Below are 17734 nucleotides of genomic sequence, written 5' to 3' on the forward strand. Positions count from 1 at the left end.
GCGATCGCCATCTACACAAACAAAGCAGATCTTAGACCAGTTCTTGAAAGGCGCAGTAGCTATACACCAACATATGGCAATAAAAGACCAGGAAATCGCCGCTCTTCGCAAAGCCAATATAAAAGAGAAGAAAAAAAGGGCACGCCCTAACCGCCGAATGGTTGTTGAAGATGGTCTTGCGCTACAGGAAGCACAACAGCTTATCGATGCGTCAATTAATGGTACTGAAGATAGTAATGGTGTGAACCAACACCAAACCCCGGCTTCTTCTCAACCAGACCATCGGCCACGTAGGTGTGGGATATGTCGGGAAACCGGGCATAGGAGAGAGACGTGTCCACAGCGCCCGATTCAATAGTTTATTTACATACTTTTACTGAATTCAATGGAGTTATGGGATAAATAATGTAAAGGATGAAATAAAAGTGGTCGTATGTAATCACGGGTCTTAAGATGCAAACATCAAATTTATGAAGTGTGCCTATTCAATCGTGGATATCTGTTTCAAGTGCCCATCTTTAATTACCGCAACCAAATCAACTCCAGCTCTCATAGCCTTCATTATTCCCTCAACACGATGAGCAATGATAACAACAGTATGACTTCTCAGATCATGGCGGAGAATCTCGCAAAGGACTGACTCTGCCATTGAATCAAGCGAAGAGCTAGCTTCATCTAGGATTATGATGGGCTTTGTCAATGGACTTGCCCAGACGCGAATCAGCGTTCGACATAAAGCAAAAAGTTGCACTTCTCCTGCTGAGAGGGGCAGAAAAATAGACATTGGGCAGTCCAGTATGTGCTGGAATTCGTCATTTGTATCTGGATTCATCTGTAACTTTCCCATGGCGCTGGTTGATATCTTATGCCAGAGTCGCGTCTGCTTCAAAGCCTTAATTATGGAGGACTCAGAGCTGACGTATTCAGGATCCAAGTTGAACCGCAGCGATACGGTTGGAATGTTGAAGCCATCCTGTGGAACAGCAATGAACCCTCGTTGTCGAACGACAGGCAATGAAATCATTGCGAGATCTACTTCGTCTACCCGTATTGAGCCTTCCCGAGCATCCAAAAGTTGTAGTAGTGATAGTATCAGCGTACTTTTCCCACTACGTGTATCGTTAATTTTCAGCCAAGCATTTTGACAAAAGAAGATCCTCAAAGACGTTATGCTATGTATACATACCTTCCTGTCCGACCCATTATTATAACATTCTGACCCTCTTTAACTTCAAGAGAAAGTTTCTCTAATGCTGGCTCTGAAGAGTGAGGATAGAATACTGAAACATTGTTCAGCCGTAAACTCCCCGAAAAGGGCCAGTGCTGGCCTGGAGTGATGGTAGAAAAAGGGCGATCTTCGCTTGGCACGTAATCCTGTACGCTCTTTAATCGAGATATGGCGCCCAGCGAGGTTTCTAGGGATGTCCATGATTCAACGAGCTTAAGGAGAGTACTATTAGCCACTATAATCAGGTTGAGAGCCAGCCCAATGTCAGCCCCAGTCGTAGTGTTCTTGTATATAACAGTGAGCGCAACCAGACCTACTGCTACAATCGTGATCAAGCAGTCTAATGTAACACTTAACCAGCATTGCAGGCTCAGCAAGAGATAAAAGGGTTTTTGGGAAAGGTCCAGCGCGCTGGTGTTTTGGCTCTTGAAATCTTTCTTCCAACCAAATGATCTGATTGTGATTGCACCGTTAACCTAGTCAAATTTAGTTAAACGAGTTAAGTATTGAAAGAGATCATAAAACACACTGAGTCTAGAAAGTTGACATATAGCTGTGATCTTGAGTCCAGGTCAAGGAAGCGTAGCTGGCGAGATGCTCGAAGGTAAATTCGCTGGACAAAGTATACACAAATGGAACAGAATGGAATCGTAATTATTATCATAGGATGGACGCTCAGAATTGTCATGACTTGTGCCAGAAGCTTAAAAATCTCTTTATATAGATATTAGAAAGAAGATCAAAAGCAACGGAAGATGAAGGCTTACGGGTGCTCAAATTTGCCAATGCCGGAGGAAGTTGTTTGTCTATGAGATTGATGTCCGGGCCAAACCTGCCCTCAAGATAGTTCGTTAGTAAATTCCAATGCTTGTTCATTATTTAGGTAATGAAATAGCACCAGATACTAACCTATTAAGAGTCACACCGATATCTGTTTCGGTAAAGTAGGCCAATGGTGCCCTTCATTCATCTAGTTAGTTCTTTAACGAATGGAATAGAAGGCATTGGAGTGAATTGAGAAGGAAGCCCATACCCGAGAACCTTTTGGAGTAGTTGTGCATGTAGTATTGCGCCTGACCGAATGGCAATTTTGATTTGGGTCGACCTTTCCAAAGATATAGTATTAGTTGCTCAATCTGTATACCTAGTCTATCAATGATCTCACCACATCGTTCCACTAGTGGCTGCCCATGCGATGACTGAAACTGCTGCATATAAACTCATATAGAGCCATAGGTCCTTTGGAGATGACTCAATCGCCCATTTGAGGAGATACTGAGAAAAAGTCAAAAAGAAAGAGTACGTCGCTGTGAAACCAAGAATCAAAAAGGCATTAAGTCGACCGACTGCCACGAGATAAAACCCTGTATTTTCATTAGTGCTTATTGTAGTAGATAATAGAAGCTTTGTATCGCACAATAAAGGTTTGTGTCTCCCGATTTTCGTGAAAGGTCATCCATTGCATCATTCATTCGATAGCTTTTACCCATTTCCTTTGGCTTGGTGGATTTAAGTGGATTTTCGTCCGGATAAATCTCAGGAGATATAAGAGCTGATGGGTGTTCTAATTGTGATTGTTTAACATCTGTTGGGTCTTGACGTTTTACTTTCATGTCACTAATAAGAACAAGCTTGTCCGCAAGTGGAAATATCTTTGCTTCAAGAAGTTAGTTAGAAGAAAGTTGAAGGATCTGTTTCCACTTACTCCAGTTCGTTATCAGAAAGACAGTTGATGAGATCTGTTTGAGAATTCCTTTTGGACCAAAAAGACTCTCTGCAATTTGGTTCGTCACATTCTGATCAAGAGCACTAAACGGATCATCAAGTATCATCACTCTGTTTCTCGAGTATACTGCGCGCGCAAGAGCCTTCCAATTTTTTAAGTATTAGCAAAAGCTCTCATTTCGAAAAAATTTGGCTTACGATTCGATGCTTCTGTCCGCCAGAAAGATTCATTCCGTTGTTATCAATACGTGTCAGATCACCATCACTAAAGGTGTCTAGATCGGGCACCAATCCACATGCCGCAATCACGGTATTATACCATTTCCAATCCAGCCCGCTGGACCTTCCAGAGATAGCGTCACGAACTGTGACATTTGGAAGCCAAGGATTCTGGGCGCAGTATGCAATTTCTCTTGATGAAACAGAAATAGCTCCGGTTGTAGTGGGAATCTCACCGAGCAAAGCTAATGCTAGGATTGTTTTCCCACTACCTACAGCGCCAGCACAGACCACAAGATCTCCCTGCCGTGCATCCAGAGATATATTCTTAAGGATTGGTTCTCCTCGGGAAACAAGCTTGATCGATAAATTGTCGAGTAATAATGGCTGATGGCTGGAATTTCGTAAGTCTTCAACTGGTGGCTTACTGAGATAGGCTTGCACTCGAGAAAAGTTCGCAGTAACAGCAATAGCGCGCGGGACAAGAGTCATGACCATATTAGCTGGGTGTGTAACCATAGCGAGGAGAGCAACGGATGTGAAGACTTCATTGGCCTGAAGAGTATTATCCTTCAAAGAGAATGAATACAGAATAAGTGTCAATACCGGAGCGAATATACCCAGTGCGTTTGCTATCAACATTTTCAAGCCCTTAGTCAGATGCTTTGAACGGTGCAGGGATTTCATTTTAGGGTTGTTCTTACCACTCGCATTATAGGCAACATTAATCCAACGTAATTTCTCTGATAGGCACAATTCTTGGGTTCTCAAATCCGATATTTGATGTTCGATCGCTTCTTGCATTCCCAACATCTTCAAGCTTTTAATGCCAGCTAAAGCTGAAGTGATGGTTGCAATACGCTTTTGAGTCGCAACATTCCAGTCTTTCTGCTTGCTTTGTAGATGTTGTGCCACGAACCTACTCATGTGAGAGCAGCCTATTCCTTAATTAGTTCAATTAAGCTAATGTCTATTTATCTCAAGCAAGAGCGATAGTTACCGTAAATTGCAATCAAGGGTAAAAGTGCCAGCCAGTGTACACGGACAGCAAGCATTGTTGTTCCAATAACAACTTCCAGAATTTGGGCCCAGATTTCGTGAAAAATTTCCCCTGTCGATATTATGCTATCAACGTCTGTTTCCATTAAAGTCAGTACCTCGGAATCTTCAGGATCTCTTGAAATATTCAAAGATTGATGGTGAAGAAGACCAATCACAGCTCCTCGAGTCATGACCTGCAATCGATTGATCCGGTTTTTATAAACTGCTGTTGAAACCTTAAATAATCAGATAAGATCGCCTTCCAATCAAGATATCAAATCTTACAGCCATCCCAGAATAAACAATTCCTGCGTAAAGTACTAGGTGAGTTCCAGATTCAGGGGATGAATTCTTGACGAATTCAATCGCAAGACCAATGAAAGCAGGCTGCAGATAGCGAAATACGATGAGAAATATTCGCGGAGCTATAGGGGATATCAAAGCAGATTTCAGACACTTCAATAACACAAATGGTAATGCCCATTTGCTGGACGGATTTTCTTTGAAGAGACTTATGTTAGTCACTTTCTGTCCTGGTGGATTATTGCAAATATCTGACCTTGTGTGCTCCATATATCAAGTGCTTTTTCCCGCAGGGCCTCGGACATTAGCATGAAGTGAATTTCAGGTAAAGTTTGCAATGAGAGTTTCGTGCTATACCCCCTCTTGAGCATAGGAATAATCCACAAGAAAAATACACTACTGACAATACTAGCAGCCTCTTCGTCGGAATATTTAACCTGTTCAGCAGGCAGCTCATCAATCTGAATATCTGTAATTAACCACATTACTTTCAAAAATGCCATTCCTGTTTTCAGGTATGTGCAGGTCTCATCTAACATATCCCGCCCTAGAAAGATCGAAACAATGTCTGTGGCCAGTGAGAAAGCAAGATAAAATGTCAGGATGCGCCATGGTAGCTGATTTCTGCTTTTCTCGCAAAAGGCAATAACGAACATTCCAATTGCTGCTAGAAGAGAAACAAGATTTTTGCAAAGCATGAGCTGTGAAAATATGGGTGTTAATAAGCTCTTCCAAAGTATTGTTGTCTGAGTGGCCACAAAAATCATAGCAAGAACCTGAATTGAAAGGATGTAAGTTAGTATATCATTCAAAAATTATCTTTTAGTAAAAAATTACTAGCTTGATTTTTGCCTGTCGTGGGATGAAGTTTCTCTCTGGCGACAGTCGAAGGGACCATATTCTGCGGGGTAAAGAGATGATAAAACCCAATTCGAAAATTGCGGACAAGCCTTGTATCCAAGACTTAAAAGAAGACATTTGATCAGATATACCTAAATAAAATGTGTAACACGAAAGTGAATTGAAATTTGAGTGTGTACTGTGTATGGAAAAAGTGACATAAACGAGCAAAGAAAACACTTCGTCAGTGTACACCTTTCTCGCCTTGAGGCCCAGAGGCGGATCCAATGACCAATAAGCTAAAAATAAGCTAAGAAGTACGCGATAGACGGATATCTTAGCCAATCTGGTCACACCTGATGACCTTGGGACCTTTATACCTATAGGTAGTTACTGCCCATCCTCAGACATTCAGTTGGTTTTGTTCTTTGAGTTATTTATTTATATGTTACCTTTGAGCCAAGTATTAATCAAGCTAGGTATCAATTCAAACTCCAATTTCAAACCCAAAGAAAATAAAAATTTGGAAGCTTGGAGTCACGACAATGAACATGGGAAACCATCTGGGCAGGCGACTTTTAAGCCTCCTGATCACCCCACAATCTGTTTGTTGTGTTTGATAGTGGGTATTTTCCGGTGGGTATTTTCCCAAGTAGATCTAGAAATATCATGCGTTGCTATAAGCCACCTAGGAAAATCCCGGAACTTCATCCTTTCCCCCTTTTTATTATTCACTATTTCAATCTGCTATTACTGTCAAGATGTATCGATATGGTAAGAGAAAAGATCTAAACCACCTATCCACCCTACCCTAATCCTTGGATCTATCCATATAGCAACCTCTGCCATGTTGCGAAACTCGTCTCGACTTCCACTATCAGCCAAAACTCCTTTTGTTCCGTTCCTTCTTGCACAGTCTCGGTGAGCAGCCCATTTCTATTAGCATTAATTGCAGATAAAGATTAACATAATTATTCCAACCCTTAAAGAAAATGCATCTCCACTCAGAAAATGACAGCCGAAGCTGCCCAGGAACGCCTAGTAGCCCAGCGTCGAAACCGTCCCCTCGCTCCACACCTTGAGATATACAAATGGGAGTATGTCTCAGTGACTTCTGCGATGCACCGCATCACCGGGGTCATGCTTGCCGGAGGACTTTATACTTTTGCAACGCTGTATCTAATTGCGCCAGCTCTGGGCCTGCATCTTGAATCAGCCCCTATGGCAGAAGCATTTGGATCTCTTCCCTTGGTTGTTAAGACGGCACTGAAGTTTGGCGTCTCATTTCCGTTCACATATCATGGGTTCAATGGACTCAAACATTTGGTGTATGACACGGGACATTTAATGAGCAAGACGAATAGTGGAAGGGCATCTTATATTGTATTGGCATGCAGTGTGAGTGCCTCGCTTGGTTTGGCTCTTTATAAATTCTGAAGCGTATTTGGCGATTTCTCGGTCCGTTGTCCTTTTGTCTTATATGCTGTTGTTGTTGTGAAGCCGTAGTGTGAACCAGCCAGGACTGCATGAGGATTTATTCTCTTCTTTCTTCCATCCCATAGAAATGTATTATGACCTTTTCTCCAATGATCTGAGCCAATTCTTGCGCCAGCCATTATAGAGACATATCGCAAGTCACTTCGGAGCATTCCTCAAAAGTTCATAGACACGAGCCATCGAGTCTCGTGAAATCTCACCAGTTTCAGACAATGGAGTTCGAAGCAATAGCTTTGCAAAAATGCACAAGTCTTGCGCATGGATCAAAATTCCAGCTCGATAGATTTGATCTTGGTTTAATCTGGCTTGTAGCCTTTCCCATAACGTCATCCAGCGAACGAGAGCTCTTTCAATCTGTCTCACTACATCAGGCATATGGCAGAGACTAGATCTCACGCTGAAGACAATCGGATGGAAAGCTTCGGTTAATTAGTTTTGAAATTCAAAATTCAATTGCTTCAATGACTTACCGGAGATAGCTAGAAATAGAGCAAAAATACTAAGATTTTCATAGCATGGGTCATCAAAGCCAGGCCAATTATCTGAAAGAAGATCCTGTATAAATTGATTTAATGGTGGTGGTCGCTGGTGCTTCATCTCTTTGTTTGCCCATAGCTTCCATTTTGTAGCATCCCAGATGTCAATTGCTTTCTCGTCTACCGGAAGATCGAATTTTAATTCCGTGGCCATGAGATGTGGAGGATTATTGAAGAAGTTAGTAAAGTGACCGTCCATCATTGTAATTGAGCTCATTGCCCTAAGAATGTCAATACAAGTTGAAGCATAAGGATTTTATTCGCTTGAAAGAACAAACCTGATACAAGTTTCATTTTTCAGAAATTCTTTGTAGCTCAATTTGTCATTTTTTTGCCAGTTATTCTTGATCTGTGTCAGACGTGTAGCTCGAGCTACCGACACGAGAGCCGGGTATCGTTGTATCCGCGTCCGATGCCGTGTCTCTGTGTTAGGACTTGATATTTGGATTAGAATAATGAGAATTGCCGCCTGGATGAGCTCCATTTCACTTTCCTGAAGTGATTCTACGTCATCTTGTTTTCTGTGCATCAATGCCTGGAGCACTGGACTTTCAAAAACCACACGTTCCGCCATTTCGGCATATTCAAGAGCTTGGATAGTACTATCAGATGTGCCACAAATGGCTCCCATCAAAAAAATCGATAGAAGGAGTGAAGTGGAGATTGTTGCGAGGTCGAAATATGGTTTTAATACGATCCGAGACCGCGGACGGACAGTCCGCTCAAAATAGGCCTCTATAAAGTTGTAGACAGCGTCTTCTGAGAAGAATTCTCGAATCCTATCAGCATCAAGAGTATATTCAGCTCTTTTGCAGTCATGGCATATTCCGGTAATGCAATCAATCATCTGTATAGCTGCCATCTGGCGTTGATCTGGGTCTTCCAATCCTCTTGCTAGTGGCGAGCCTCGAGTTTGTGCATCATTCTTATATGAACCGAAGAAGATTTCCCATGATTCTTCGAAGAACAGGTCTGCTCTATCGGCCTCAATCTCATGACTTGGTAATGCAGAGTTCGAATTTTCGTCAGGGGACTCTGCTGCCGAAAGTTGCGAAAGAACTTGATTGACATCCCCCAGATTTCTGTTTCCTGACCGTGAAAAGTTCAGTAAGAACGGTACACTACGTACTTTGTCCTGATCTTGCTCATCTGACTGCAAAGCACTGCAAATGCTTTGCTTTCCAGTGGAAAGACCCGGAACATTTGATAATAGCTGAGCCGGCTCAGGATGATCATGATTTGCAAGACGTTGGCGGGTACAATGAACGCCATGAGACTGACAAGCACTACATGGATGACTTCCATCGCAAGTAATTCTCTCTTTGGCGCAATTGTCGCATGCCTTGCGTGGGCGGCCGGATTTACTAGGTTCGGCCTGGAGAATTCCAATACTAGCACAACTCTTGAAATGCCTTCGGAGAGCGTCACTATGCAAGTTTGAGTCATCAGCTACTTAAATACTCAGTCGACTCATCTCTCTTACCGTCTGGAATATTTGTGACCGCAGAATTGACATTCTATGGGAGGTTGTGTATCTGAGGAGAAATGTCAAGCCTGTGCTTGGCGGTCCATTCAAGATGACTTAAGCGACGCCTCATGTCGTCGGAGGTGGTTTTTACTGGAGTAGGTTTTATTGCAGGTGACACACCGATAGCATGAGCTTGACATGACCTCGGGACGTTAGTGACTATGAGAAAGTAATTCGAAACTTTCACATCAATCTATGACTTGAGGTGTTGGCGGTGAGATAGTTTCTGCCATCTATGAAAAGAAATCTTGGTCTCTTTACCTAGATTCATCTTCAGTTCTCTCAAAGTCTCCAAGACTCAACTATCTTCTATGAGCTCTTCTGTCTGGAACGCTTTTTATCACAGTTTCACATAAGCGAACCTAGTTATGCGAGCTGAAACGATCACGGTGATATCCTTAAACGACGAGTGGCATTCCATACATGTCAATTTGCATGCATCGTCATCACAGAACCGACGATAAGCAAATTGACTACAATATTATAGAAGAGCTACAACAATAGCAAAGCAGTTTCCAATGCTTAAACTGTATTTTCGATTCAGTTCGAGAGGCTACCATAGTTGTAACTTATTCTAATAACGCAAGAACTCAAAAATACCGTTTGAATCTTACCCCTCGAGCCACCAGGAGGCACTATTATTCAATAGATTTTATCACTCTTGGCGGACTTAGGGCTGAGTTCCACCTATAGGTTTTCAGCTAATATTGCTACGGGAGAAGATGTTACTGAGTCCATGCTTCCAAAGTTTGCGTGGTATGTTTAGAAGAGATTCGCAATTTCGCTTAGAATTTGAATGCGAAGAGCTTGGTAAGTAATAGGCTAAATGATTGATTGAGCCTTCAAAGTTAGGAATCTTTGAAGGGGTTGTATAGGGGTGACGAATCGTTCCACTATTCAACTAGCACAGAATAAATATGCGTAATAAGTTAGTTACTATAGATCCTAAATAGATTTAGTCACCCAGGAACTATTAATAAAATTTTAAGTTATTACCTAGTGGAGCCTTCGTCTGATGCCACAGCAACATTAGAAGAATGCAAAAAAATGAAGCTTCTGACCGGGGAAATTAAAGAACACGCGTTCCAAGGTTCGACGCCGGTTTAAATGCGAAAAATTCTATGACGCAGACAGGAGATCACGGGCGGAACAAATACTATACCAAGGTAGTTATTCTTACTCTATAAAGGTCATAATTGGCCATATTCACATTGATAGGCGTAAATACATGGAAAACGTATTAGTTACACACCCAGAGGACTGTTCGTAGGTGCTGAATCAATGCGAATATAATCCAATGCTAGAGCAGACGTTGTGAATTAGCTGTTATTATTCACTGGCCTCGGGAACAAGCTTCAGTAGTTCGTTGACGTTCAGCCGACGCAATTTTGTAGATGTTGGGTGGAGCCGTCAAATCCATAGAGCAATTTAAACCTCACCGGTCATAGATTCTAGAATAGGAAGCATCTTTACGTATAGATCCCGTGTGTTCAAGCCCCCTCCACAATGATCATAGCTTCGGCAGCAAGGTAGACAGAAGCACTACATTCGGTAAGACGACAAATCTAGCTAGAGTAAGTAGATAGTCCAGGTACATACGGACATGAAGAAAGTCTGGAAATTTCCCCCGCTTGTGCAGGTCCGAAGGAACGGGCGATTTTCCACATTAGGGCTGGCCTGTGTTTCATCCTGCGGAGTACCGGACCGGGCCTACCAACCCACTTCCTCGGTACAGAAATGACCCAAGCGTAATGGATTTGCGATTTAGAAAATCACCAAGGTCCTTAGGATGATGTGTCACAGACCGATCGATGCAATCGTCATCGCGGGGTTTGCCGTGGTTCTAGTACTACATCTAAGGCGTGATATGTACAATAATGGAATACGGGAGAGCCTACAATTTACAAAGTAGAATCTGAAAAACGGGTAGAAATGTATGAATTGGGTATAGTACTAGCTGTATGTAAGATAGAGAAGAAAAAATAATTGTAAAAAAGAATGCCCCTGACGCCTGGATACTACCTAGTCATTTTCTGTAACACTGCGATTATACGCTGTAAGGATCAGGATTCGTAATTTAATTCGACTCTTTTTGTCTACCCGGAGCGAATGACGATGAAGGGTCCCATTCGTTCCGGGCCTGAGCCGACGGTGATCTGGGGGCTGAGAAGCTCATAGACGGGCGGACATACCGCGCCTCTCTGACCATAGGAGTCCTTACATCAAGGCTCGGTCTCGGGGTGGTTCTGGTGCTGAGAGTGTGCCCGACTATGCCGGAAGGAGTGGGCGATCGCATATACGTCTCTGGCTCAGGACTTTTGACCTGGCTCGTAAGCATCTCGAAGCCCTTGCTATCAGCACGGCGACCGTGTGCATCAACTGAGATGAACTCGTGATTGTTCGTAAACTTGCTCTTGAACAGTTCGACCCAGCCAACAAACATGGATGGACGCACAAAGAGGATGAAATTCCAGAAGCCGACTAGAGCTAAGAGGTAGATCAGGGCGAGTAGAGTCGCCTCGTTGGGTCCTATACCTGCCGCCTTGCCTCTGCATGCCTGCCATTCCTCTGTGCTAGTACCTTCGACAAGACACTCTAGCCACGGTATGGCTTTGGCGATATTGGTACTGTTGAGAACCAGTTCTTTGTCCATTTTGACAAATATGACAGAGAAGAAGATCACGTTGCCGATGATGATCAACACGAGGGCAGCTCCGCGCCACTGCAGCTTCAGTACACTGCGAATACGGCGGTAAGTCTGGCGAGCGGACTGAGTGTTTACGCTTGATGCGTATGAGGGAAGGCCAGAGGAGCTGTGGGTATGGGATTTTTCGAAAAATGACCGTAGATAGATGTGTATGCAGTAGCTCATTGTCGACAGCTGTAGAACCAATGACACGACTGTGAATGCCATCAAAGGTGCCCAGTAGTCCTGCAGTCCATGGGGGATATTGATATGACAGACTTCCCCAAATCGGAATGACACACCGGTTAATACCAGCATCACGGTCATTCCAATGGCAGGGATGCCAATTCCACAAACGAAAGCTCCCCACATAAATTTTCGTCCTAAGACGACTTCCCAGCACACCTGCAGGTGAAACGCGATCGTTCGGATGAAACCTATCAATATGTCAGTGGCCCTGTTGTTATCCTTGATAGTTTGAAGACATACTCCACATGCACACCATCCATCCACCGAATAGTAATAGAGATCCCGAGAAAGCGCAGGAGAGATTGGAGTACATATCGTTCGGTGTGATTTCATTATAGCATAGGTCAGGTTTTGCGCCGAGGGGGATAATGAATGCAATCTTCGGATCTGTTAGCGATGGCTCCTCATATTGCGTTCTACTTGACTTACCTCCATGCAGAAGATGCCCAAAGTAATGCATGTACTTAGATAGTGACGGTTCGTCCATTTTGCAGGAAGAACGGCGTATGAGGTCAGAAGGAAGATACAAAGAGGTAGTAGGGCGACACTAATCCAACCCGCGATATTGGCTTTTGCCGAGGTATCTGTAAAGATGTTTGTTAGTTTGAGTCCAATGTGGGCCACTGGCCACTGGCCACTGACTGACCGTTGGGATATCTCCAGTCAGCAAGAGGACATGGGATGCAGCATGTGAGATTGGTAGAGAGTTCTGCGCAGTATCTCCCGTCGATGTCTATAGAAGGAGGTCAATGGGGAGTTCCAAGGTTCAAGAAGTAGCAACGTAAACACATACATCCACCAACCTCTGGGAACAGGGAAGCTTGTAAAAAGGGACTAGGACATTCTCCTTTTAAGATGGCCATGATGAAAAGGTTATGAACAAATGCGGCATATCCTCATCTCTAAGAGAAAGAGAGATTTAATTTAACGGAGAAAGTAGGGCAAAGAAAAATCCAGTGGCAGGCGCTGGGTATGACCGATATAAAAATAAGAAGACTATGAGTAAACTTGATAGTACTACATGCACTCCAGTGCTCGAACCCAAGTGGACATTGTATTAGTGGATTAACTAGGGGTCTGTAGTTGGTCAGTTCACGGCCCATGAGCACATGTACAGCGCTGTCTGTAATTGGATCAAGCATGTCGCACCCAGCACTAAAAGCAATGGATTATACCTAGTGGGGCTTGGTTTGGTCTGGAACTGTTTTGTCAGGATTATAAAAAGAAAAGAAAAAAAAGTGGAATTTAGATGGGCGTTGATGGCTCAGGGGGGTTAAGATCTTCATTTTTTCTACTTTGCACCCCATCTACGTAAGCTTCCTTGTTATCCAGTTTCAGTATGTCTAACTAAAGGACATCGTAAGTCCATTTATAAATGACCTGTCAAGAGCTGTCAATTCTTTCTAGACTCAGTTCATACTTAGGTGCATTAGATTGAATAACTATACCAGCTGGCCGGGTAACGAAAGTATGATACCAAGGTGGATTTAGCTTGTACTTTTTTTTGGAACGCCACCCCGTTTTTAATTTGATCCTGCTGCCTGTCCCGCAGCTCTGGGCCTCCCCGATTCGGAGAGATTTTGGATACATGTCAATTGTATGATCATAGTAGCCGACTATGCAAAGGTACCTGTTTAGCTACGCGGATAAGATGCACCTTCCACCCCTGAGCCCCTGAATACCCGCTTATTCGACCTTCGGTCCTAAGTCATTCAAATCGACTACTGTCTTGACTACCCCGTAGTCGGTGCGAAGAGTGCATGGTCTTTGCAGTAAATCCTGCGCCAAAGGTGCCCAATCACCATTGATGTCTCAACCTCAGCTGTGATCTTTGCCGCTATTCGCCACATTATGGAGCCAATTGCAATTCCAACAGGCATTTTAAACAATCTAGATATCTGATTGAACAGATGGAACAGGCTCTAGTTCGCTCGATTTTGAAATTTTCTACTGGTATCCCGGTCAGCGGGGTTATGAAAACAAGTACCTATCAACATCGCGATATCGGGTCCTTTTGTCAGCCCCTCAACTACGTACTTTAGCTGCTCAGCTTGGATCAGAACGAGGGGTCAATAACGTGATATGTCATTGTGTATCACTTTAAGTGACATAGGCTATCGTGCAACACTCGTCACACTTGATAAACCATATTATTTCCGCCAGCCAGCCATCAAGGGCTGAAGCTGAGCATCCATGCAGTAGGTGGTCCATAGGACATGGCTTTCGTGTTGAAATGTGAGCTCCTCCAACCATGAACCTTGACTTCTTATGTCTCATTTGGCCGGCACTCACTGGCACTCAACTGGTCGAATACGAAATCCGCAGATATCCATGCGCCAGAGAACACGGACACGAATGCTATGTATGTGCACTCAAGGCGGAGATGGAGTTCAGTTTTACTACAGTAGCTTGGATAACTATTTAGCTAATAAACGGGTCTATCGTGATCCACGGACACTTCCCGTCTGCACGTTTCGTCCCAACGTTAACGTCCCTGTCAATGACCAGGGCAAATACCGAGCTGTCCATATTTCAGAGGTTCGGGGTCTCAGAACATCGCCGTACCTTCTCTCTTCCTTATGATAATTCACCGGATTGCCTGTTTGTTAGCCCGAATATTCGGTCTTCATGCGGGGCTATTTCGGATAACCTGCCACAGTATGAAGATCCCGTTTAGTGGGGGCGGGAAGAGTCAAGACCGGCCGGTGACTTGGTTGAATTATGATCGTTATCACTATGTAGTTTAATGATATCTAGCTGAAAATATTATGCACATTATCTAGGCGAAGACAGAAGATCTCTAAACCTTTAGGGTAACCATCGCTAAGCGAGTTGGGACCGCAGATCAAGACTTGCCGGAAACATTCAATGCAAGGAAACTCCACCGAGACCCTGTAAAAGTTAATCAAGTTGGGAATTCTCATTAAGGAAATATTGAAGAGGGTCGTTTTAGTTCTATTTAAACTCTTCTCGCCTTAAAATCAGGTGGTTCCCCTTTTCCAACGTTATTCCAACGTTATATCTACTTCCACCTCATTATCGAGCTCTGATGGCTCTCCTTTGCATTTTCCTTATTTCAATGTCCTGGGGCATTCGGCCTCTGCCATGTCTACAGGCAGATTCAGATCAGAGACATTCTAAGTTTCCTCGGCTCGCCAATACTCTAGTTGGCTAATGTCGACGTTAAATGTCGATGATTCTCCGTTGTACTATTTTCCAAGGTTGCATTGTACTCTGCAAAATACGAATATGCTTGGAGTGACAAATATCATTATTATATCAGCGTAATAGCTTATCAGGTCTCTATCGAATGAAGAAAGCTCTCATCCCAATCCCACTCCTTGAGCAGCTGCTGAACCCGATACTCGGTGGCCCAGCCAAGGTCCGACTCGATATCACGCAAAAGGAAAATTGTAACGCGACGTTCGCGCGGGTCACTCAAACACTGCCCACTAACAAACAACGGCTGCAGTGAATTAATCCGGACACTTCCATCCGGGCGAGAAAGCGCAATGCCAACGATTTCGCGACTGTGAGCGCCAATCTCAACCTCGATTGAGCGGTACGATTGAAGTCGCAGAGTTATTGTGCTGCGACTTTTTGTCGAGTCGACAGGTTTGTTGATGAGGAGCAGAATACGCGCCATGTGGTAATGTTGCATGCTTGATGCGCACATGGGCATACTGTGCCATATTTCCTGCAGTGTCGCTAGGTCCTTAGCTTCTTTGCAGTGCGGGAGATACGATGGTCCAATTCGGGCACTGGGTCGGAATGTGTCTGGCAATCCACTGTACCATGTGTCTAATTCGGCTTCGAGACGATACCATCGCTCCAAAAGCATTTGTTGCGAAACACTCATGGGCCCGTTATCGATAGACTGACCGTCGTTCAGGCTCAGGCCTTCGCTCGAATTAATATAATTGACTATTTTGGACAGAATCCAGACCAGCGAATTGCAGATCTGATCCTCTTTCATATTATCTTCGCTCTCAGACCCTGGGGTTGTAGTGTTGCTAGGACGCACAAAACCCATGCTGTCTAGATGCAGGCCAGCTTCCGTCCAAAGGATCAGATCATCAGTATTCAGCCTTGTGTGGCATTCATTAATGACTGCGGATTTTGTCAGTGAAAATGGCCCACAAAACCAGAACTAATGCACTCACAAGCAGCTAGGTAATCCTGGCGAGCAAAGTTCCAAAATGCTGCTCTTCGCGCCTTGGACAGACGAGACTTATTTATTAAATGATAGGGGCTGTCCCCGTCCGAGGATCGCGACTCCAGCGGCATAATGCCGACCTCAGCGACGTCGAGCAAACCCTTGACGCCGCTCAGGTGTCGGTTCCATGCAGGATCCGTTGCATCCAGAAATTCATATACTGACAAGATAGCGGTTGCAGCCAGTACCTCATCTGAATGCACACCACGTGAAAGTCTACTATTTGATAAGCGTCTCCGGCGCTTATGAGTCTGCCCATCTTCGCAAAGTTCAGCTGCCTGCCACTGACCAAAAGCCTCCGGTGTGCTTAATGGCGGTGGGCCTTCTGCGTCGGGCTGCAGCTGCTTCATCAACAACTGAATGGCCTTTTCATAATACTTGGCCCCCACCCACATAAAGTTAGTATCCTTATCAGGCCATACCTCCATCATGGCCTGTCGCGAGCATTCACCCATCTTAGCCCGGGCATCCCTGACTCGACCCAATTGTTTTGCAGCATATGCGCAGGCGGCGTATTTGAGAAGGGGATTTGAAATTGCTCTCACGGGAACATTTGAAGCAAAATAAGTCCCCTCGTCGAACAAGTCCATCCTGAAAAAGAAGAAGAAAAACAGTTATTTACCAATTCCACACGGTGGTACAGTGGGGGTATCATACCACAGCCCCGGCCCTTTGGAATAATGTCGCAGAAGAAAAGCTACTTCAAAGTCTGTTTCAGGTTTCGTATCCACCTTGTGATCTATTGAGCCTCGTGAGAGAGCATGAGCATGCCTTGGGGGTTGTGATGTACGCCTCTGACTAGATGTCTGCATAATGGGGTCGACCGGCGGTGATATCGACTGAGACGGGTTAAGGAGAAAGTTAATATTGGTGTTATTGCTGTTTGCTGAGAGAGCTATTGAAGGCGAACTCGGAGGGGGCATGGCACTGCTGCGCGGTCGGTTCGGAGAAGGATACGAGACACTATCGGAGACGGAGGGGTGGTCTAAGGGAGAGAATGGAAGTCGATCATGGGTTACGACCGTCGACATGGCGTCCATACTATGTGAATCTGTATCGCTTGCCCTCGATCCAGATCCACTACTCCATCTTTGCGACTGCGCTTGGGCCAGAGCCATTGCACTCGATTCAGCCAGGGAGGCCTCGAGATCATCGACGTAAGGGTCGGAATTATCAACGAAAACGACTTTGAATCGATCAACATATGGCTCCCTCAAAACTAGTGTCTCTGGTTATCGTACCTCGCTCTGGTACATCGAGCCAAACGCTATCTTTATCGAACGTGTTCTTGTATGAATAGAAGCCTTTGAGATTCCCTCGACCCTCAGGTGGTTCTCCGAGTTCATTATTCATAGATGCGTTCTGCTGATGGCGAAAGACGATTCCCTCACTAGGACGGCATTCTCGACCGCCTTTGCGACATTGTGAGCATTGAGGCTTTTGCTCATCACCTGTAGAGTTAAGTTAGCTGGGAAGGGATGGAAGTGCGACGATGAGGTACATTTGAGCTTCCGAGTACGGCATGTCAAGCTATAATCATTTTTAGCATTAGCCGTTCACTACAGTACTTATGCTTACCAGCCAGTTCGAGAGCGCATGCCGGGCGAACATCAGTGGAACCGGGAAGAAAACCGAAATCGAAAATCTGGAGTTTGCGGGGACAAAA

General features: G+C 44.4%; 6 protein-coding genes across 6 annotated transcripts; 1 reads left to right on the top strand and 5 right to left on the bottom strand.

The window, feature by feature from the left end:
* Positions 1-526: 526 nt before the first annotated feature.
* Positions 527-4504, bottom strand: N7495_000749 (ATP-binding cassette transporter; the record flags this gene model as incomplete). Its single annotated transcript, XM_057203419.1, has 12 exons — positions 527-1109; positions 1187-1704; positions 1758-1942; positions 1996-2060; positions 2138-2188; positions 2262-2333; positions 2394-2592; positions 2646-2885; positions 2934-3096; positions 3152-4116; positions 4173-4449; positions 4499-4504. Coding segments are annotated over 12 exons (3324 nt in total), but the record flags the coding sequence as incomplete, so codon positions are not given.
* A 1863-nt stretch (positions 4505-6367) lies between these two features.
* N7495_000750 (succinate:quinone oxidoreductase subunit C) lies at positions 6368-6793 on the top strand (the record flags this gene model as incomplete). The annotated part of the gene is made up of 1 exon (XM_057203420.1): positions 6368-6793. The coding sequence occupies one exon, from the start codon at positions 6368-6370 to the stop codon at positions 6791-6793; it is 426 nt and encodes a 141-aa protein (XP_057067493.1).
* A 198-nt stretch (positions 6794-6991) lies between these two features.
* Positions 6992-7588, bottom strand: N7495_000751 (uncharacterized protein; the record flags this gene model as incomplete). The annotated part of the gene is made up of 2 exons (XM_057203421.1): positions 6992-7272; positions 7324-7588. The coding sequence occupies 2 exons, from the start codon at positions 7586-7588 to the stop codon at positions 6992-6994; spliced, it is 546 nt and encodes a 181-aa protein (XP_057067494.1).
* A 57-nt stretch (positions 7589-7645) lies between these two features.
* Positions 7646-9338, bottom strand: N7495_000752 (Zn(II)2Cys6 transcription factor domain-containing protein; the record flags this gene model as incomplete). Its single annotated transcript, XM_057203422.1, has 2 exons — positions 7646-8753; positions 9280-9338. 2 exons carry the CDS (start codon positions 9336-9338, stop codon positions 7646-7648), a joined length of 1167 nt encoding a protein of 388 aa, XP_057067495.1.
* A 1656-nt stretch (positions 9339-10994) lies between these two features.
* gprM lies at positions 10995-12715 on the bottom strand (the record flags this gene model as incomplete). Its single annotated transcript, XM_057203423.1, has 5 exons — positions 10995-12040; positions 12093-12231; positions 12282-12436; positions 12499-12585; positions 12646-12715. 5 exons carry the CDS (start codon positions 12713-12715, stop codon positions 10995-10997), a joined length of 1497 nt encoding a protein of 498 aa, XP_057067496.1.
* A 2432-nt stretch (positions 12716-15147) lies between these two features.
* On the bottom strand, positions 15148-17666 carry N7495_000754 (uncharacterized protein; the record flags this gene model as incomplete). Its single annotated transcript, XM_057203424.1, has 6 exons — positions 15148-15962; positions 16016-16659; positions 16726-17254; positions 17310-17519; positions 17570-17598; positions 17647-17666. 6 exons carry the CDS (start codon positions 17664-17666, stop codon positions 15148-15150), a joined length of 2247 nt encoding a protein of 748 aa, XP_057067497.1.
* Between the last annotated feature and the right edge of the window lie 68 nt (positions 17667-17734).

The sequence above is a fragment of the Penicillium taxi genome, assembly GCF_028828555.1.
Source record: "Penicillium taxi strain IBT 34144 chromosome Unknown utg000001l_segment0_segment0, whole genome shotgun sequence".
Classification (NCBI taxonomy): Eukaryota; Fungi; Ascomycota; class Eurotiomycetes; order Eurotiales; family Aspergillaceae; genus Penicillium; species Penicillium taxi.